The sequence below is a fragment of the Oxyura jamaicensis genome, chromosome 6 (assembly GCF_011077185.1).
Source record: "Oxyura jamaicensis isolate SHBP4307 breed ruddy duck chromosome 6, BPBGC_Ojam_1.0, whole genome shotgun sequence".
Taxonomy (NCBI): domain Eukaryota; kingdom Metazoa; phylum Chordata; class Aves; order Anseriformes; family Anatidae; genus Oxyura; species Oxyura jamaicensis.
Window position 1 is genome coordinate 12,984,399 of NC_048898.1, and position 18,568 is coordinate 13,002,966.

At 36.3% G+C, this 18,568-nt stretch overlaps 1 protein-coding gene across 3 annotated transcripts in view; it reads left to right on the top strand.

The window, feature by feature from the left end:
- Positions 1 to 6,509, top strand: part of DLG5 (discs large MAGUK scaffold protein 5) — a 106,173-nt gene extending 99,664 nt beyond the window's left edge. For 2 of the 3 annotated variants that reach the window (XM_035329636.1, XM_035329637.1), the window contains 3 exons: positions 515 to 624; positions 2,077 to 2,186; positions 4,614 to 6,509. In XM_035329636.1, coding sequence (XP_035185527.1) covers positions 515 to 624; positions 2,077 to 2,186; positions 4,614 to 4,717 — 324 coding nt within the window. In that variant the 3' untranslated portion in view covers positions 4,718 to 6,509. The remainder of the gene's footprint in view (positions 1 to 514; positions 625 to 2,076; positions 2,187 to 4,613) is intronic. The other variant, XM_035329638.1, reaches the window with a different exon arrangement.
- Positions 6,510 to 18,568: the final 12,059 nt, after the last annotated feature.

Consider the following 18,568-nt stretch of genomic DNA (forward strand, 5'->3'; position numbering starts at 1 on the left):
AAAACTAGAATTTTTTAACAGTTCCATTTAAAGTCATCCATAATGTAAACATAATGATCCTGAAGACAGGTTAGTTAAAATACATAAATTAAAATCCGTTCATTGCTTGTAGTTTTCTGTCAAACCATACAAAATCTTATTACTTAAACACTTTTGTTTACTTTTGATTTTTCAAAGACAAAATGAATATGTGCATTTAAATTGGGAAAAAAACATATTGCATATATTTCAGTCTGAGTTTTCATTTCATTAGTTTTTAAAATACTCTTATTTCTATCAATGTATGCTTTTGGTACTGTAAATGGAATTTCTTGCATTTTTTCATTTTCTGTCCTTTTTTTTTTTTTAACTTACAAGTTATTTGGGTACAAATTTATCAGTAGCCCTAAAATGCTAAACATGTAGTGAGATTATGTTGAGTTGTTATGATGTAAGTAGGGGAGAAAAAGGGGGGTTGCATGTGTGCTTGTGCTCTTTAACTGAATGAGTGTTTTGCATTTACATTTGATCTTAGGATTGTCATTGTCTGCTTGACATCGCTCCTCATGCCATCGAACGGCTCCACAGTGTTCATATCTACCCTATTGTAATTTTTATTCGCTACAAAAATGCTAAACAGATCAAGTAAGTCTGTAAGGGGTATAGTTCAGGGATGTTTATTTTTGATTAAAATGAGTTTTGGTGCTGGTGTTATTTTTTCATCCCAGTCATGTTGAATCTCATTCAAATGCAGAAATGAACCATCATAAAAATCACCTGTGAAGTAGATGGCCTTAATTTCTTTTAGGTTGCATGGCAATTAAGTGAATCATTCACAGAAATTAAATAACGTATTCCAAACTGAATGTACTCAAGGAGTCATTCAAATTGTTGTCTCTTACCTCTGCATTAAGCCATAAGATAGATACGGGCATGATCCATATTGACGTTGAGGATTAAGTGGTAACTGTGACCTAGAGCTACATCTCACTGGGGCCAAGTATGATGATGCTTTGCCAGTTTCCTCTCCTACACTGCAGCCAATTGTTTCTTGCCTTTGTCTTTCACTCCTCTGTTCTCCAGACAGAGAAGTCATCTTTTGTCATGGAGTGTGTATACTGTGGTCTTGTCAGGTAGTGCTCTTTAAGTAATTGTGAAATTCTTACCCGAATTCCTGTCCAGAAACAGGATGCAGGAATTACAAACCACTTGATATTTTATTAAATAAAATATCCCTTGATATTTTATTAAGCCTTTGCACCTTCTGACAGAGGTGCAAGAAGTGACATAATCTCCCTATGTAAGTATTAAGAAACAGTTTCTTTTTACTTCAAATTCAAAAATGAAGACAGCTGAAGACTTAGATTCTTGATCTTTAGATAAATTTGATTCTGTTTAATAAAGATGAGTATCACTACTTTCAAATTTAAGAAACACATAAAGGTCTGTTTCAGTATGGATCGTATGTTTGTACATGGAATGATAAATGGAGCTGTTATGTCTTGAGCCCATTTGAAAATATAGTAATGATATTAAAGCTATTTTGTTTGGTAAGTTATTGAAAGAGACGGAAAGCAAGGATTTCTAACAGTTATCAAATAAGATGCAGTGGCTTTTGCCTCTGTCTCCTCTGGGCACCAAAGGGTTCTCTTGAAGAACCTTTTTGGTTTGCCACAGATTCTATTGACATTCTGTATATATTTTTGTACACAGTACATTTGAGTACTCCCCATCCTCAAGCTGGGGATATAAGAATCCTACACAGCAGTGATCACTAAAATTTTCATAGTGATTTTTGTATTTATAAAATAAAACACTGCTTCTTTTTCTCACTGCTCTAAGAAACTGTGCTTATATGGAAGACTGTCTTGCTCTGATACCTAACAAAAGTTGTTAGCACACAAATGATCCTGATGACGTTGCTGAACCTGATGAACTACTGCTGAACCACAGTAGATGGCACTCTGAGCACAGCATTATGCCTGCAAATTAATTAGCTTCTCACATTCAGCAATGTAGAGGTAATCATATTGAGTCCATTTAAAATAAAATTACTGTTATGCAAGATTTTTCTTTTTTTCTTTTTTGTTTTTGCAGAGAACAAAAAGACCCAATCTTCTTGAGGGACAAGGTTACACAAAAACATTCCAAAGAACAGTTTGAGACAGCTCAAAAAATAGAACAGGAATATAGCAAGTACTTTACAGGTTAGTATTTAATCAACATATTGTTAGGAATACGGTGGCAATTTCTTCCATTTACACTGTAATTCCAAAGAAATATGTTCCTTCATAGAGTTCTTTTATTCATTCTACTTCCTCATTTGGAAACCTCATGCTCTGGTGTTTCATTTTACAGGGAAAGGAAATCTACAGATATAAGTACTATCCCTTGATTTTTTGTGCTTTGTTTTTAGCATGTTACGCATCTTAAAACCTAAGGAGATTCTGAGAATGTTTTATTACAAGCCCAGGAGTATTAGAAATACAGTGAAGTTAATTTGAGAATGATAGATGACACGGTCTTATCAGTTTTATACCATGTAAGGAATATTGTTTTATAATTAGGTAAAGACAAACAAAAAAACACACATGTAACTGGTGAACTAATTATTTGAGGTATACTTCAAATCTTTCAGAAAAGGACAAATGTTGTTCACGATGTCTCAAGTGCATTGCAATTGGGAATAGTTCAATAGTTTAGAGACGTTTTTAACATCTTAAAGTGTGTTATATGAACCTTGGATTAAAGTTAATAAGCTGCTCACCAGAAAAATGTTGCTGTATTTGAAGGCTGCCTTGTCTTATTTCAGAGTAAATTTCCATGTGGTTCTACGTTATATTCAAAAGAGTAAGGATGAAATTTTATCCATCTTGATGTGAATGACAACAAAGCCTATACAAAAGAAAAAAAAAAAAAAAAAAAAAAAGCCCAAACCAGCCAGAACCCAACCCCTCACACCCAAAACAATGGGTTCCTTATAGAAGTGTTTTGAAACGCACCCAGAACCCAACTCCTCACCCCCAAAACAATGGGTTTCTTACAGAAGTGTTTTTGAGACATACCTGCCAAGTGCAGGGAAGTGGATGCATTTAGCGCAGAGCTATCCGTGTATCCTGAGAAAAGTTGCACATCCTCAACCAAGCTGGTTCCATGGTATGTAATAGCAAGACGAATGTTCATTTAAATTATACTGAGTAAATGTTCACGGAACTTAACTTGTGCATGGCAAGATTGTAGAACTACACGTTATCGTCTGCTCCTTGATAAGTCATTTGTTACATTCCATTTTCACCCTGATAGTGGAAGTGGACTCCCTTGAACAAGGTGCTACATGTACCTTCTTACGTGCCTGCGGGAAGGGCCTCTCTCTGTTAGTGTCAAGTGCAGTGGACTCCAGCTGTCATCAGCTTTTCCAGATGCTGATGTCAGGTTAGTCAGGTTGTTAGTCAGGTTTCCTGTTGAAACTGCACTGACATATAAGCTTACTGCAATTGTGATTTGGTGCATTAGACTAGCATGTGGAATGCAGCAGCTTCCTCATGAAGTTAGTTGTGTGGCACACTTTACAACCTGAGCTCCGCAACTACTTCACTGAGTGCATTTTTTGACTCTTTGAAGTTGCCTTTGTTGCCTGCACAAATTTTAAGCACAATTTGTTATCTGAATCACTGCCTGACTGCTTTGTCACCTTTCATAGATCTTATTGGTTGCAAGTTCTGTAGCCAAAATCATGTAACCTCCTTAACTATAGTATATACTGCAGAATCAATTATTTTTTTTACATAAGAATAAAATCTGTATTTTCAAAAATGGGAATTACACCTTAAGTTCTATAACGCTTGACATAGTGTTCCAGCATTAGCGTTAGCTGAGGCCAGAGGCTTTGCTGACACACTTAAGTCCTGAAGTTCCTTACCTTTGATGTCTTAAAGCTCCTATATTCTCCACTGCTGTGTCAGTGTTAGTATTTTACTTTTTATGACTGTTATCTTTAACAAGGGTAAAATGCACGGTGTTCTTCGTTTAACTTTTAATTGATCTTCAGGGAGTTGCTTGCAGTTGGCCTTCTATTCCTTGAATGTAGTTGTCGATAAGAGTTGGGGCAGCAACCATGGCTGTTTTGCTTTACCTCAGCTTTGTGAGCTGCTTCATAATTTGATTTTAATATTTGTAAATAGTGCCTAGTTGCTACAGCTATAGTCTCTATGTATATTAACACATAAATAGAAAACTCTTAGCACCACATGCTGAACAGAGGTTTATGATAGTAGGTTCTGACCATCTTTAGACTTAAACTTCACCACCTGATGTGTCTGAAAATAGCACATGGAGGACTGTAAGAAAACAGTTGTCTTAGTTGATTATAGCCATCAGTTCTACTGCTTTCCAGAGCTGTTTTAACAGCTAGCAGAGGAGACTGTGTACTGAATGTTTGACCTCCTTACTCTGTTTATTCTTCTCCCTGTCTCAATAGTCATGCATCTGGCAAATATTGAATTGGCAAATTAATTCTGATATGTTGATAAACACTCAGCAGAAAAATGTCTAAGACTGGTCTTTGTACTTAATCATAACTGTTTTTCAGCCTAATTTTTTTTTTTTTTTCTTTGGGGGGGTATCTTTTTCTTTAGGCATTGTCCAGGGAGGAGCCCTTTCAAGCATTTGCACTCAGATTATGACAACTGTCGATCAAGAACAAAACAAAGTCCTGTGGATCCCAGCTGGCCCACTGTAGATTTATTTTGCTGTGAAACTGCTTTGCAGGTGTAAATAACCAACTAACTTTCTATTCAATGGACTCTGTCCACATCTGTCTTTATAAAGATATAAGTGATTTCTGTTTCATGAAGGGGAACGATAACACTGAACACAAAAACAAAAAACAAAACATGAGGCACGTGGGAAGGGGTTTGTCACTTCACCGAGCTTGTTTCTTACATTGTACGTGTACATGCGACAGGTTGTCATGTGGTGTGCAACCTGTGTGTACTTCTCCATAAAGAATGAATTGAGCAATGCTGCAAAACCCTGTAGAATGACCAGTTTACAAAAACCTTTTCTAAGTATTTGGTTGTTGCTGTTTACTTGAATGTCCTTTTTTGTTTGTTTGTTTGTTCTTTTTTTTTTTTAAACTGTGTCCTTTCATGTAATGAGGTAACTCTCCACAACAGAGTGAAATTCTGAGTGAATGGTTTATGCGCAATGTGACTCTTACTTGCAATTTTTACTATTTCTAAGCACATTTACTTGACAACCAGATAATAATGTGGGATTTTATCGGTACGTCTTGGGAGTAAGCTCAGAAGGAAGTACACTCCTCTACGGGGCAGACCACTGTTTGTATTATGTCAACACTTGTCTGTCAAAGATACTGTTTCTTGTTTTATGCATGAATCTAATATTTAAACGTCGTAATATATCTGAACAATCCAAGCTTAACGTGTGTTGAGAAATAATGATTTTTGGTTGTTGGGCCTGGTTTAAATACTGGTGGAGAACAGTCTTAAGCTAGGCCTAGCATGCTGTGCCCTGTTTCTTCTAGATATTGTAAATATGGAAAGCTTATGTTGGTGCAATTTTGCAGGGTAATTCTTATCTTTGTATTTCATTGTGTAGCATTCACATAGATTTGTTTTTATTTAAGACCAGCTGCAGGTTTAGGGTTTTGATTAAAAGCCTTTAGGAAGGTACTGAATTGTTAATGTTTTCACTGTAAAAAGTGATCATTTAGTTTTGGTTGCAATACTTATTTACCTATTGTACCAAACTCCTTTGTCAGTTCCTTTTTTTTTTTTTTTTTTTTTTTTTTTTTTTTTTTTTGCACTTCTGACTCTGTGTTCCTAACACAGGTTTTCGACTAGTCTCTTCTGTCTCTGTGCCATGTTTTTTGAGTACTGTATTTTAATTGTTTTTAAAATATTATTTGAGTAGAACTGCTTCTCAGTCACTGTTCCTAACATTTCATTATGTAGAGGTTTCTAGTTTTACACTACAGCCTGCAGTTTTGTTTGTTTGCAGCTTGTTTAAGTAAAAAAAAAAAATTAAAAAACAAAAAAAAAAAAAGGGATTCTTCTTGCCCAGGTCTTCAAAGAAAGATTTGGTTCAAAACATAAATTGTTTTACAGATGCTATTTTATAGTTCAAAATACTATATATAGTTATATACTATATAGAGAGAGTATTTTTGAACTGTAATACACACAAAATATATGTATACAGTATTATTTTATATAGTATTAAACCATACTGTTATAATACTGTGTATATATATATATATAAATTAAGAAAGTGGTATGGATGAATTACTAATCAAAGCATTTGTCATGGTGAGGTACAGTAGTTTTTGTTTTATCTCCTTTTAGTTTGTTTTTTTAAGTTTGAGGTCAGAGTAGACTACAATGGTACAGCTGAAACTGGTACTGTTCTGACATGGATTTTCTGTACTAAAATAATGTCACTTTGTATCAAAAAAAAAAGGTTAAAGAAACTGATTATAAGCAAAATAAAGGTCAATTTCTATAACTTGACTTGTGTGTAAAAAGTGCTTATACGTCATGGCCTGTTTGACTTTGTTTAGAGTCCAATATAGGGTTTTATCTCTTGCCTAAAATTAATGTATATAGGTACAAGTGTCCACCTTGAAAGACACAAATTTTGTTTTTGTCTTTTTGCTCCTGCCTTGTGTACAGGGCCATAAATACCAAATAAAATAGCTAAAAGCCATACATACCAAAGACTTCAAAAAACAGCAGGTTGCAAGAAGGGACATTTTGGTTTCTGTTTGCCTATTTTTAATGTTCTGTGTCCAAGTGGTACATAAGGATTTTAAGCAGATTTTTTTTTTTTTTTTTTTCTATTTAAAAATTCAGGGTTTGATGGGAGAACAAATCTATCACTGTTATTTTGAAAAGAGTGTCACTGAGAATTCCTGCCCTGTGTTGAGGTGAAACCTGAATCACCAAAACAGTTATTAATAGCTTTAAGGTACTCTGTACCAGTATTCTGTACCTCTGTTTTTACAGTTCAGATAAACCAACCTGGTTTGTTCATTGAGTTATATTAAACCTTAGAGAAGGTAATTATTTTGTATTATTTTTTTCTTTTTTATCAGTTGTTTTGTTCTCAAATACTAAACGGTCAACTTGAGCATGAACCAGACTGGAAGAAGATCAGTCCTCTAGTAATCTGAGTACAGGACTTGTGCACTGTCTTCAAATAGAGGACAAAGAGAATGAGAATACTCAGGCTTTGGCAGGTCAGTAAAAAAAAAAAAAAAAAAAAAAAAGCCATACCATGCATGCCTTCTGATCACAAGGAAGTAGAATTGAAGGCTTGGTTAATCACAGAATAAGTTTCCTTCAGCTCAGATTAAGAGTTACCTGACACACCATTTTATTTTATAATACTCCATGCTGGAGCTAGATTTGGCCATTGTTCTGAAAACAACAACTTCATACAGGTCTTTAAATAAAGAATATAGCTCTGTGGTTATTTTGTAAATCCTTTAAAGGTGATGTAGTTATATGACAAAATCTGCAAATGTGACCCACCTGCTTTTAAGCTGCCATGTGTGCAGTGTGTATTGCTGTAGGTATGGAGTTAACTTTTTACTTTATTTCCCATAGCTAAACTGGCATAAAATGGCTGAAGATACTGTGTCCCATCTGTATGATCTGTTGTTAATACGTTGACAAGCATCTATCTATCATACTTAGAAACTTTTGCATTCTGTTCACGTTGACCTGAATTGCAGGGCAAGGGTTTGTTAGATACAGAGTTACAGTCCAGCAGCTGCCAACTCCTCTGCATCAGACAAGGGTCTTTTTTCAGAGTCTGATAAATTGGGAGGCCACATCATAATCCCTTTAAGTGAATGCCAGTCATTGTGCTAAGCAATCTTGAACAGCTTTCCTAGATGCATCTGAAATAGATGTATTCATGGTTGAAGTGTTATAATCTTTTCTAAAATTATGCTTAAGGCTGCATATAATTTCTAATATTTCTGTTTCACAATGGATGATTTCTTTTAAAATATGCTGACACTGAAGAAATGTGCACTCATTTGGAAACTGAAGAGACATCTGTGAAAAATACAAATATCCAACAAGACAGACTTCAGTGTTGTGCACTGATTCATTAATGGTCCAAGACCTGCAGAAACTCAACAGAACAAAAAAGGTGTTTGGCTTCTTCCTTTAAAATCTGTTATATCTAAATTTTGTTATGTCTGCTGTGTAAATTGGTGTAAAGTGTTTTTTTATTTATTCGGCTGCTTTTGAATAGAGCTGTTTTATTTTTTCAGCCTTAATTCTCTGTCATTTTGCTTAGAAAATGTCTCACATTCTTCACTGAAGAAGTACATTTTTTATGATCATTTGATAGCAAACAATTATTCCAGTTGCATTCTTTTCCTTTTACTATTCAAAGACATGCTTCTGCTAGCACAACCTAAACAATGCAACCAAAAACCAGGTGAATAGGGGATTCTGTCACTGAAGTGCAAATGTACTAGCTTTATTTGGGATTGCTCAGCACTATTTTAACAAACAATTTTGTTCCCTATGAGTAATTTTATGTTAACTTTGTAACTTTAAATAAAAAAAAAACCGTCTAGGATTTTTTTTTCTTCAAGTAAGTCAAGTAAATTGTGCATAAAAAGAATGTTGTGAATAAAAAAATCAAAATATTTTCATTAATGTAAACCTACAAAATAACTTCCAGTACTGAAAAGGTTTTCTTTTCTTTTATATATTATATTAATTTCATATAGTCATTTAGTTTAAAAACAGTGAGAAAGGAACTTTAAAGGTAGTTTGATTGTAGTGTATCTCATCCAAGTATGAGTTTGCAATGAGTTTTCCTCTACAAGACATGCCTCTTAATTTAATCCTGATACATGATGCACATCTGACAGAATACAGTGATTTCTCTAAGATTGGAACCCGGTCATTCAATGCTAGATGCTTTAAAATATCACTGGTAATGTTTCACTTTGATTTGCAAGGGCCTTTTTATTTTTATTTTTTTCTTTCGTTTTGTTTTCTAAAGGCAGGGGGATCATTGGCTTTCTGGAAACAGGGACTTTCCTCTGCAGAGCAAGTGACCCTTTTCCCAGAACTGCTTCTGGTTTTGGTACAGTTTCATCTTATCTCATTAGAAATAATGGTAGTCATTTAAAATAATCGTAACTTCCTAATGAGCCAAATCTGCCTACTCTTCAAGTACTAAACTTTACTCAAATCCTCTAATTGGTTAACCCAATTAAGACTATTTGCAGCCAACCTGTGACAAACCTGAGTATGTTTGGATTTTTTTTGATGTTTACATAGTGCAAGCAACAAAAGTCTGAAAATGCATTGTTCCCTCCAAATATGGTGTTCTGGTTTCAGTTAGGATAGAGTTAATTTTAATCCAAGTAGCTGGTATGGTGCTGTGTTTTGGATTTAGGGTGAAAATAAGGTTGATAACAGGCTGATGCCCGTTAATTGTTGCAGAGCAGTGCTAACACTAAGTCAAGGACTTGCTTGCTTCTCTTACCGCCCTGCCAGCGAGGAGGCTGGAGGTGCACAACAAGCTGTGAGGGGATGCAACCAGGACAGCTGACCCGAACCGGCTGAAGGGGTATTCCATACCACATAACGTCATGCTGAACAATTAATATGGAGTGGCTGGCTGGGTAGGGGACCATTGCTCAGGGACAGGCTGGGCATTGCTCAGGATGTGATGAGCAATTGCGTTGTGCATCACTTGCTTTATGCATATTATTACTATTTATTATTTTTATTATTTCTCTTTCTTTTCTATCCTAGTAAAATGTCTTTATCTCAACCTACAAGCTTTTTTTTACCACGATTCTTTCCCCCATCCCACCGGGGATGGGGGGGGGAGTGAACAGCTGTGTGGTGCTTAGCTGTTTTATGGGTTAAACCACAACATATGGGTAAGGGGTCTAAGTATGATTTTGTATCCTGTAGTTTTGCAGTGACAATTACTTTAAAATTTTTGATTCCAGTGGAATTAACCAAAAGGTCCTAAGGTAAGTTATAGGCTCAGATATGAGAGAGAAAATTATTTTCTCCTGTGAATACATGATTTGAAAATGCTAGCAATTGCTTTAATTATTTTAGTAACAAATAGGTTTGTGATGCAAAGATAAATTAGTACAGTTTCTGAAGAACACAGGTGTATGGAGTGGAGTTCTAGCATGGTGATACAAGCTGCAAAGTCCTCAGGAACCCTCAAGGTTGGTCCCATGGCTACAAATCAGTGTTGCTTATATGTGGGGCTGGTTGAACTATCTGACCTTGTGCAGCTTCTGGCTGCAAATATTTTTCTAAAATTCAAATGTGAAGAGATTACTCAGACTTTTATACCCTGACTTGTTCTGAAGTAAAAAATGTGTGTTTAATAGCCACAATTATGGTGTGAGCTGTTGAGACCTGCTGTGACTGATTTGCAGTTCAATTATTTAGAATTCATTTTTCAGGGTGGCACCACATAGTTGGTTCCAGAGTGACTATTGTACAGCCACAGTCTAACTCGGATGAAGTTGTAAGAACAATTGCATATCCTTTCCTCCCTTGTCCTTCGACCTTACATGGCAGAGTTTCCCTCAGAGCCACATGATTTGAACTCCAGGAGACATTGAGTTCGGAAGTGTGGGGCTGCACTGGCTTCAGTCCACAGCTGTTCTCTTCCATGTGATACTTCCTAACACTTCAGTCCATCTTGGCATGAATTAACCCTAGCAAGAAGTTTCCAGTCCTGGCCCTAGTGTGCTCAGATGACTTAAAGTGCATGGTGGCAGTTTTGAGCTTTCCAGGGCTTCACGGTGTGCCTTGGCTGGCTAAGCCCTCTGAGGCCACTTGGTGCTTCAAAAGAACATGCAAATGTTTTTGTCCTTGTGGGAAACCTTATCCTTTTGATGGGACAGTTTTCCTTTTTCTAGGATAGCACAGAAAATAGAGTAGAACGCTTCTGAAATGCTGCATTATTCATGTCATTTCCTGGCTGCTGTGTACGTATACACAGACACATAACTTCAGTAAGTGTTCCATGAAATTTTCCTTGGAATAGGTTTATCTAATAACTTTGTTATGGATACATCACAAGCTCCTTCTTTTACAATTAGATGCAGCTTTAATTAGATGCAGCTTTAGTTTCTCTTTGCTCTAGTCTTGCTACCTTTAGTATATGCATCCTCTGTCAAGGTGTGTCTTCCAGTGTAGACTTCATGTTAGCGCCATTTCCTTGCTTTATGCATCACTTGCATCAATGCTTCACTACTTTCTTAGCTAAACTCTGAGTTGTTCATTTTTTTCCATTGCTGATCCAACCTAATTTCTCTCTTCCTCACCCTGTTATCTAATGTTAAAGTATCTTGGGACATTATGTAAAGCCTACTTTGTAAAGCATGCTGTGCAGTTGAGTATTAATTACTGATTTGATTCTAGACACTTAGATACTCATTGTTGAGGATCTCGTGAGCAGTAGCAACTGACCTGATATTTTAGCAAGGCATCCAGGTCTGCACTTTCTGAAGGAGATGCCTTGCTGTGTTTCCAGCAATGTCAGCACTACATTTGTAAAATAACTGACTTGGTAAGCAACAGAAGACAACTTGAGGATGTACACACACCTGCTTTAGGATTTTGTGACCTCTGTTGGCTTGCAGAGGCTGCAACTTTTGAATTGATTTTGATTTCTGTCTACACTGTTCTCATTCTGCAGTCACACTGCACTGGTAAGGTATGCAGAAGTACAGCTGAACCGACTCGGTAAAATTAATGAGATCAAAAAACGGTGCTTCAGTAGAAATAAACCATTGAAGCTCTCATTTTGTTTTCTCTAATTTAGGATGCTACTGAAGTTACAAGAGGTCAGTTGATGAGTTCTGAAGTGCTGGAATTCACTTGAAGTAGCCGTGTTTGTCTTCTTTCTTCCCCACCCTGCTTTTGCACTAAAGCCCAATTCTTACTCTAATTGCTATGTGTTATCGCTCCTTAGTCTGCAATACACAGTGTGACAAACAAGAACAATGGTTGTTGGATGTTACAAGTTAAGGGCCCTTAAGATCCGTTTTGGTTCTTTTACTGCGAGGTCTGTTCAGATGTAGAAATGCTTTTGTTAAACAATTAAGCCGGAGTTGGAAAGTCATTTTCTTTTTTTGCTTTCAGTACTTTGATAATGACTTTCAAACTACCTTATTTTTAGAAATCATCTTGTGTCCAGACTGAATGCATCAGTGGCACCTTAATGCTTATTTGTTCTTGTTCTATTTTAACTTCGCTGCCTCAGTATGTATTTGATGATGCAGAGCATTTTCAGCTTGTTTTACTAAGATAAACAAACTTAACTCGTTGTCTCTCATATAGTAGGTTCTTAACTCCTGCAAGCTCTTCTCTGTGCCTTTTAAAGGTTGAATGAAGGAACTTTGAATAACCAAGGTTTACTACCACATGAGCAAATGGAAATGTGGCTTTCAAGCCATTAAATTAAGTTAACACTTGTAAAAGAACAGAGTTGCTCTCTTCTAGTACAGAACAATTACACTGATTGGAGCAATGAAGGTCCCATTTACAAAAAGTTTCTAGCTATGCCACAATCTTACTCTGTGGTTTAAAACACTGTCAGTTTTCCACTGAATTCTTAAAGGAGCTCTTTAATCCAGGGACACTTTTTCAAGTATACCAGATGCAAAACAAACTTGTTTATATCATTTATTTATTTATTTATCTATTTATTTATTTTTGGTGAATGTATGTCTTTCACTTGTCCCATGCTACTTGTCAGATGTGTTTGTTTAAATAAGGGTTTGTTCTGTCATTAAATTGGCCTGCTTGATGATGTGAATTCATGGTTCTACGGTTCTTCCAAACTGATGTTCTGTTCCTTAGTGGAAAAATAAAAGGCCAGCTAACCTGTCCAGTGTGGGATTCCTGCCAGAATATACAAAGGGTGTGGTGTTCCTTTCTTATTGTTGTTGTTTTTATATGTAATTCTGCAAATATAATACACAACAAGAATACTTGTTAGAAATCAGTGGTACTACAGATAGGTAAGTGGCTGATTTAGGGTTTCTTAGTGAAAATGAAACAGAAAAACTACCAAGTTGTTTAGAATGAGGCTGATAGATTATGTACATTAAGAAAAAAAGGTGTTATGTTCTTCACTTAGCCTTGCTTGATTTTTACTACAGCAATTTAAAAACGGGTATGAGTCTGAAAGTTATATTTAGAAAATTTAAATGAAAATGTTCAATATACTGAAAATGAAGTATTTCATTTGGTAAGTGTTGAAATAAGACATTCAGTTTCAAAAACAGGAGGGCTGTTGTTCTGTTCCATCCAGTTTTATGGTATGCACTATTTGCAGGATTTATTATTATTATTATTTTTGCTTCTCACAGAAAATATCTCATTTTCACTTTTCTTTACCTCAACACAAATGTTTTTCCCCCATCTGAATCAAGTTATTGGCCAGTGATTTCAGGGCATCTCAACCCGTGACATGTCGAAGGGGCTTGCAGCTTTTCAATCTTTACAGTAATAAAAGCCAGATATTTAATAATATTTGAAAGAGAAAGGACAATTGTAAATGTGTCTCAAGCCAGCTATTGAAAAATTGAGTTATACTGGATAATTACCCATCACTAAAAGTTTTGTTTGGGGACATTTAATGTGCATAGTAGACAGAATGCATTGATTAGGGGGAAAAATAATTCTGGTGAGTGTGAGACTAAACCTTACTTTTCCCAGTAAGTTAATATTGCTAGTACCAAAGCTACAAGATTTTTTTTTTTTAAAAAAAAAAAAAAGACCTTTAAAAGTTTTTTTCTGTTGTTGTTGTTGTTTTGTTTTGTTTTTCAGAAATAGTAGTACTTGATAGATCATTGGCATTTATCAAATCTGATTTTCAAATTTGAAAAAAATCCCTTTATGCCAATTGATTATTTATTTTAGTTACAACATTTCATTTACAGTGGTTTGTTTTTCTTGGAAGATTGAGTAGAGTTTTAAACTGTCATCCTCAAGGTCACAAGCCTGATAGTTTTTTGTTTTTTTTTTTGTATATTATGAAGTACTTCAATAATCAAGAGTTAAGCCAGATAGTTATGTTTAGAATAAAGAAAATAAAATAATACTTATTCCATGACAATTTCTTCTTTAAGACAAAGTGTTAGCAAGATCAATGGTGAGAATTTGCAATGTTAGTGATGACTCTACATCAACAGCTTTCACACATTACATGAAAGCACAAAGCGACTGAATCTTAAAATAGTGTATGCAGTAGTCTATAACACACAACTAATGAGAGTTCCAATGATGAGGGTTATGAGGAGATTGAAAAAAATATTGCATTTTTCTTATCTGTAAATCCAGCGTTACTAGTGTGTTAATTCAAAATGCCTAATATGGGCTATTTTGTAACAATCACTCTAAATTGATGAAGGCATACTAAGCCTTGTATGGCCATAGACCTTTAGTTGAGACCAGACAATAATAATCTAGTCTCTAAAGTATGCAAAAAGCATGAGAGAGCATCAAGCTGACTGGCTTGGTGTCAAGTCATACTTATAAAAGGTATGACTTAAAATGGAAAGCCTTTGTGACAGTTTATGCTGACTAGCTCAATGTGTATAGCCTATGCAGAGTTATTTTCCACCTATTCATAAATACACAAGCAAGAAAATTGGCTTTAAACACAGAGGGCTGCAGACAGTTCTTTTGTTTAGTCAAATAGATATTTTCCGATGAGCATTTAACTGTTTGTAATTCATAGGCAGCAGATGGTTTTTGTTCTGTAGTAATTGTTTTTATAGAATATAACTGTAGTAGAACTTGTGAGGATTTGTGGGCTCTTTTCTCATAGTTAAAGCACTTTCTTGAAACCACTTGAGTTTTTTAATTAAAAAAGAAAAAAAAATTGACTTCCTGAAACGACCAATGCTTATTATTTTATTATATTCTGTAGTGTGTGTTTGTTGTTTAAGAGGCAAAGAGTATTAAACGTTGTTGAACTCAGCCCTGGAAAAAAATATCCTTAAGTGTTCAGATGATTAAAGCATAATATTAGTTTGCTAAAACTGTCTCTGCTTTCAGCTCAGGTAAAGTGCAATGGAATAAGACATAGGTCCTGAGAACTGTTCTTGAATCCGTCTTTGTTTAAAATAAAGTGTCTATAATTTCCTGATAGTGGAACAAGTTGTGTTCTTCTTGTTTTGGGACTCGTGAAGAAACAATTTTATTTTATTTTATTTTTTTCCCTCCATTCTTGTCCCCCTGAAATAGACACTTTACCCCTTGCTGTAGGCACAAGAACAGGAACTGAGGCCTCTCATGTTATAAATGCTCCTGCCAGAAGCATATTGTTAAGTTCTATTTAAAGCATATTAAGTATTTTGAGTGATCAGAGCAATACGAGGAAGCTTTAACCTTAATAACCTATATGCTTGTTTGACAAGGCTTTCACAGCAGAAGTCACTGTTGTATAAGCCTTCACAGATTCAACACTTGTCTCGTTATGGAAGCATATGTACAGCTGGAGGAGCATGTTCCTTTTAGGACTTATTCAAAGCTCTCTACAGTCCTCCAAGATATATTCATACAAACAGAGAGAGAGAAAGCCCTTTAATACACAAGCATTTGAAATACCAATGTCCTGTTATGTTGATTTTGAGCTTTAAATTTTAAAGGTCCAGAATTCAAAGATAACAACATTTTTCCCCTAACATGCTCATCTAGTGAGTACCAGTTTCTAGAATTATCTACTTATAGAATTTCCTTTTAAATTGAAAAAAAATACAGATTTGCATGTTTGTTTTGCTTAGGTACCTATGTAAGTAATACAGTAATTAACTTGTCAACTAACCACTCTGCCATGTGTTGCTGTCTTGTACATGGCATATGCAGATTATCCTGGTGCCGAACTAAGTTACTACATCTTTTCTTTTGCGCTCTTTGCATTGGGCCATGACCTTTCACTTCTAAATTTCTTTATTCAAGTTACAGACACCTCTGAGTACAGGTTTTGATGTGAACTGTGCCCTGTTTCTCGTGCTAACCCCTACCATCAAAGGGCACAAGAAACGGTCTTGTTCTGGCACGAGGAGAAGCATGGCTGCAGTCCAGCACTGCCTGCTGTGTGTTTTCCCTGTACGTTTCGGGTTGCTGTTTTTTCAGGGACTGAGATGCTGGCTGGGTTTCTTGCTTATCACTCCTCACCCTGCCAGAGGCCCCAGGGTCCTCACTTGCTAACATTCCCCCCCACTCTCCCTCCCCCCCACCTCCATTTGCTCTGAGACCGTGGAAGTACTTTAAAGCTGTTTTAATTACCTGGATTCTACAGGTGACCTCCCTGGTTGTATTTGGAGAAAATCTAGCAATATGGAAAAGGAATGGGACAACAGAGTCAATGAATGGTTAGCTGCTGCAAGTACACAGAAGAAAATAATGAAAACAAGCCCTTGAATAGCGAAGTGGTCTGCGAGAGGCTGAGCAACACCAGATGTGATGGCAGGGGTGGGCACATGTTGGTTTTCCAGTGCTGTTGTCTCTTGGCTCCTGTGTCATATCCCAGAAGATGAGTCCTTTTTATGCAGTGTAGCATCTTTGCCCTGGTTTACGGTAGTACTCTAAATGATGCCTTAAAGAGGAGAGGCACGTCAGTCCAGTTGTGTTGCTTAACAGAAGTGTGCTACACAATGGTGCATAAAGAGTCAAACTACCTTAGGACTGCAGATTTCATTGCACTCAGTGAGGCAAATAATTACTCCAGGAAATAACATTTCAGTATCTCACAATCAGCATTACTCTAGTTTACTTCTTGCATCATTCTGTTCCTATTTCTTCTGGCCTTTCAGAAAGGAATTCTCCCTCTACTGCCACTGAAGACAGCTCAAAGGCAAAGCTTGTTGCTACCTTTTGTTGTTGCTCAGACAGCTGAAAGATCAATTTGGTCCTGTTTTGAAGTAAAGCTGAGTTTATACCAGTCGACACAGTGGATATAGCAATGGACTACAGCCAAAGTTGGAAGAAGAGTTGGTCAGTTTTAACCTGATGAAGGGCAGAGATAGACATGAATTCCCCTCTCTAACAGTTGCTAACACTTTTATTTTTGGCTGCTTGCATTTTCCCTTTTGTAAGCTTGTAGAACAAAGGAATTTGAAGGACAAAAGTCTGGACCACATTAGCATTTCGGTTAATGGAGTTTGCTCTAGTTTACCAGTGTTTCCTACTAGAGGATTAGTCGTTGTTATGCAGCATCTCAGGTAGCCCTAGATTTTCAGGAGAGTTGGAATACAATGAAGTTACAGTCTTGATTTCCAACAAGTACTAAGTACCAATATTCTACTATTTTCACTAATGGCAAAAAGGAGTGCTGAGCACCTCTGAAAAGCTGGCAGTAGGGATATTTGATACAGTACAAAACTACAGCTTCGTGGTGGTTGTTCCCAGCTGCCATGAGTGCTGTGCTCTATGAAAGACTGGTCTAGAATGGCTGCTATAGACAGACTTCCACCAAAGTTGACACTTTTACACATAGTTTGAACTTAAGTTGCTGGAAGACAAAGACTAATAGAGTTTCCTATCTTGTTTTTAGTTTGTTTGTTTATCAAGGCTTGTATTTCATTTCCTACAAAGCATTTGCTTTTTTGGCAGTATGATAAGTCAATTAGAAGAGGCCACTCAGTTTTCATCCCATATCTTCCCAAATTTCACAGAATGCATTTTGGATGGTTTTCTTCCTTGCATTCTGTCCATTCCACTAGTCCGTCTGCAGATCCTAATAGGAGGCATAAGGGTAAGCTTTATACACAGCAGTAGGTGGTAGCACCAGCTGCAAGCAAACTTGCACAGCTTTCTAAAAAATGTCATCTTCTGCACGCCAAGTATCAAGCATTGGGATGATACAGCTCTGTCATGTGAAAAAACAAAAACAAAAACAAAACAAAACAAAAAAACTGCAGGCGTATTTCTGCAGTGGGAAAACGGAAGATGTATTCAGAAAAGGGTCAGCTTTCCAGTGCCCTTTTCACCGCTTGAAGTGGTGTCCACACTGAACTTCTGTGTACAACCTTTGCCTATAGGAAAGAGAGGTGCTGGCTGCCCAACTGCTGGTGTCTCTCAGCCTTAAACATGGACTTGACCTGCAGCACTTGTCAATACCAAGGATGTGAGAATACCTATATTTACTGACATTCCCTGCAAAGTCATCGCCCTCCTAAAACGTGGGTATCAATTACAGCTAGAGAGAAATGTGTCGACTCCAAGGTCGAGAGATGAGAGCATGTAATCTGGAGTTTCCATCACAAGTAATTATGCTTATGCTTCAGCTATTATAAGTTACAAGGTTGCGTTTCTTTTATGGATGTTTGCTTCTAATTAAAGAAAATGCGTGTGCTGTAAGAACGCTGCATAAATAGATTTGAATTTTCATCATTAACTCAATTTCTTAATGCATTCCTTATTCACATGAATCTTATCTTTTTTTTTTTTCCTGTGTAAATGCGCTTTGTTCATATGTTGAATGAATTTAACAATGTTCTACTGCATTTATGTTTAACTTTTATCTTTAGAGGTAAGTG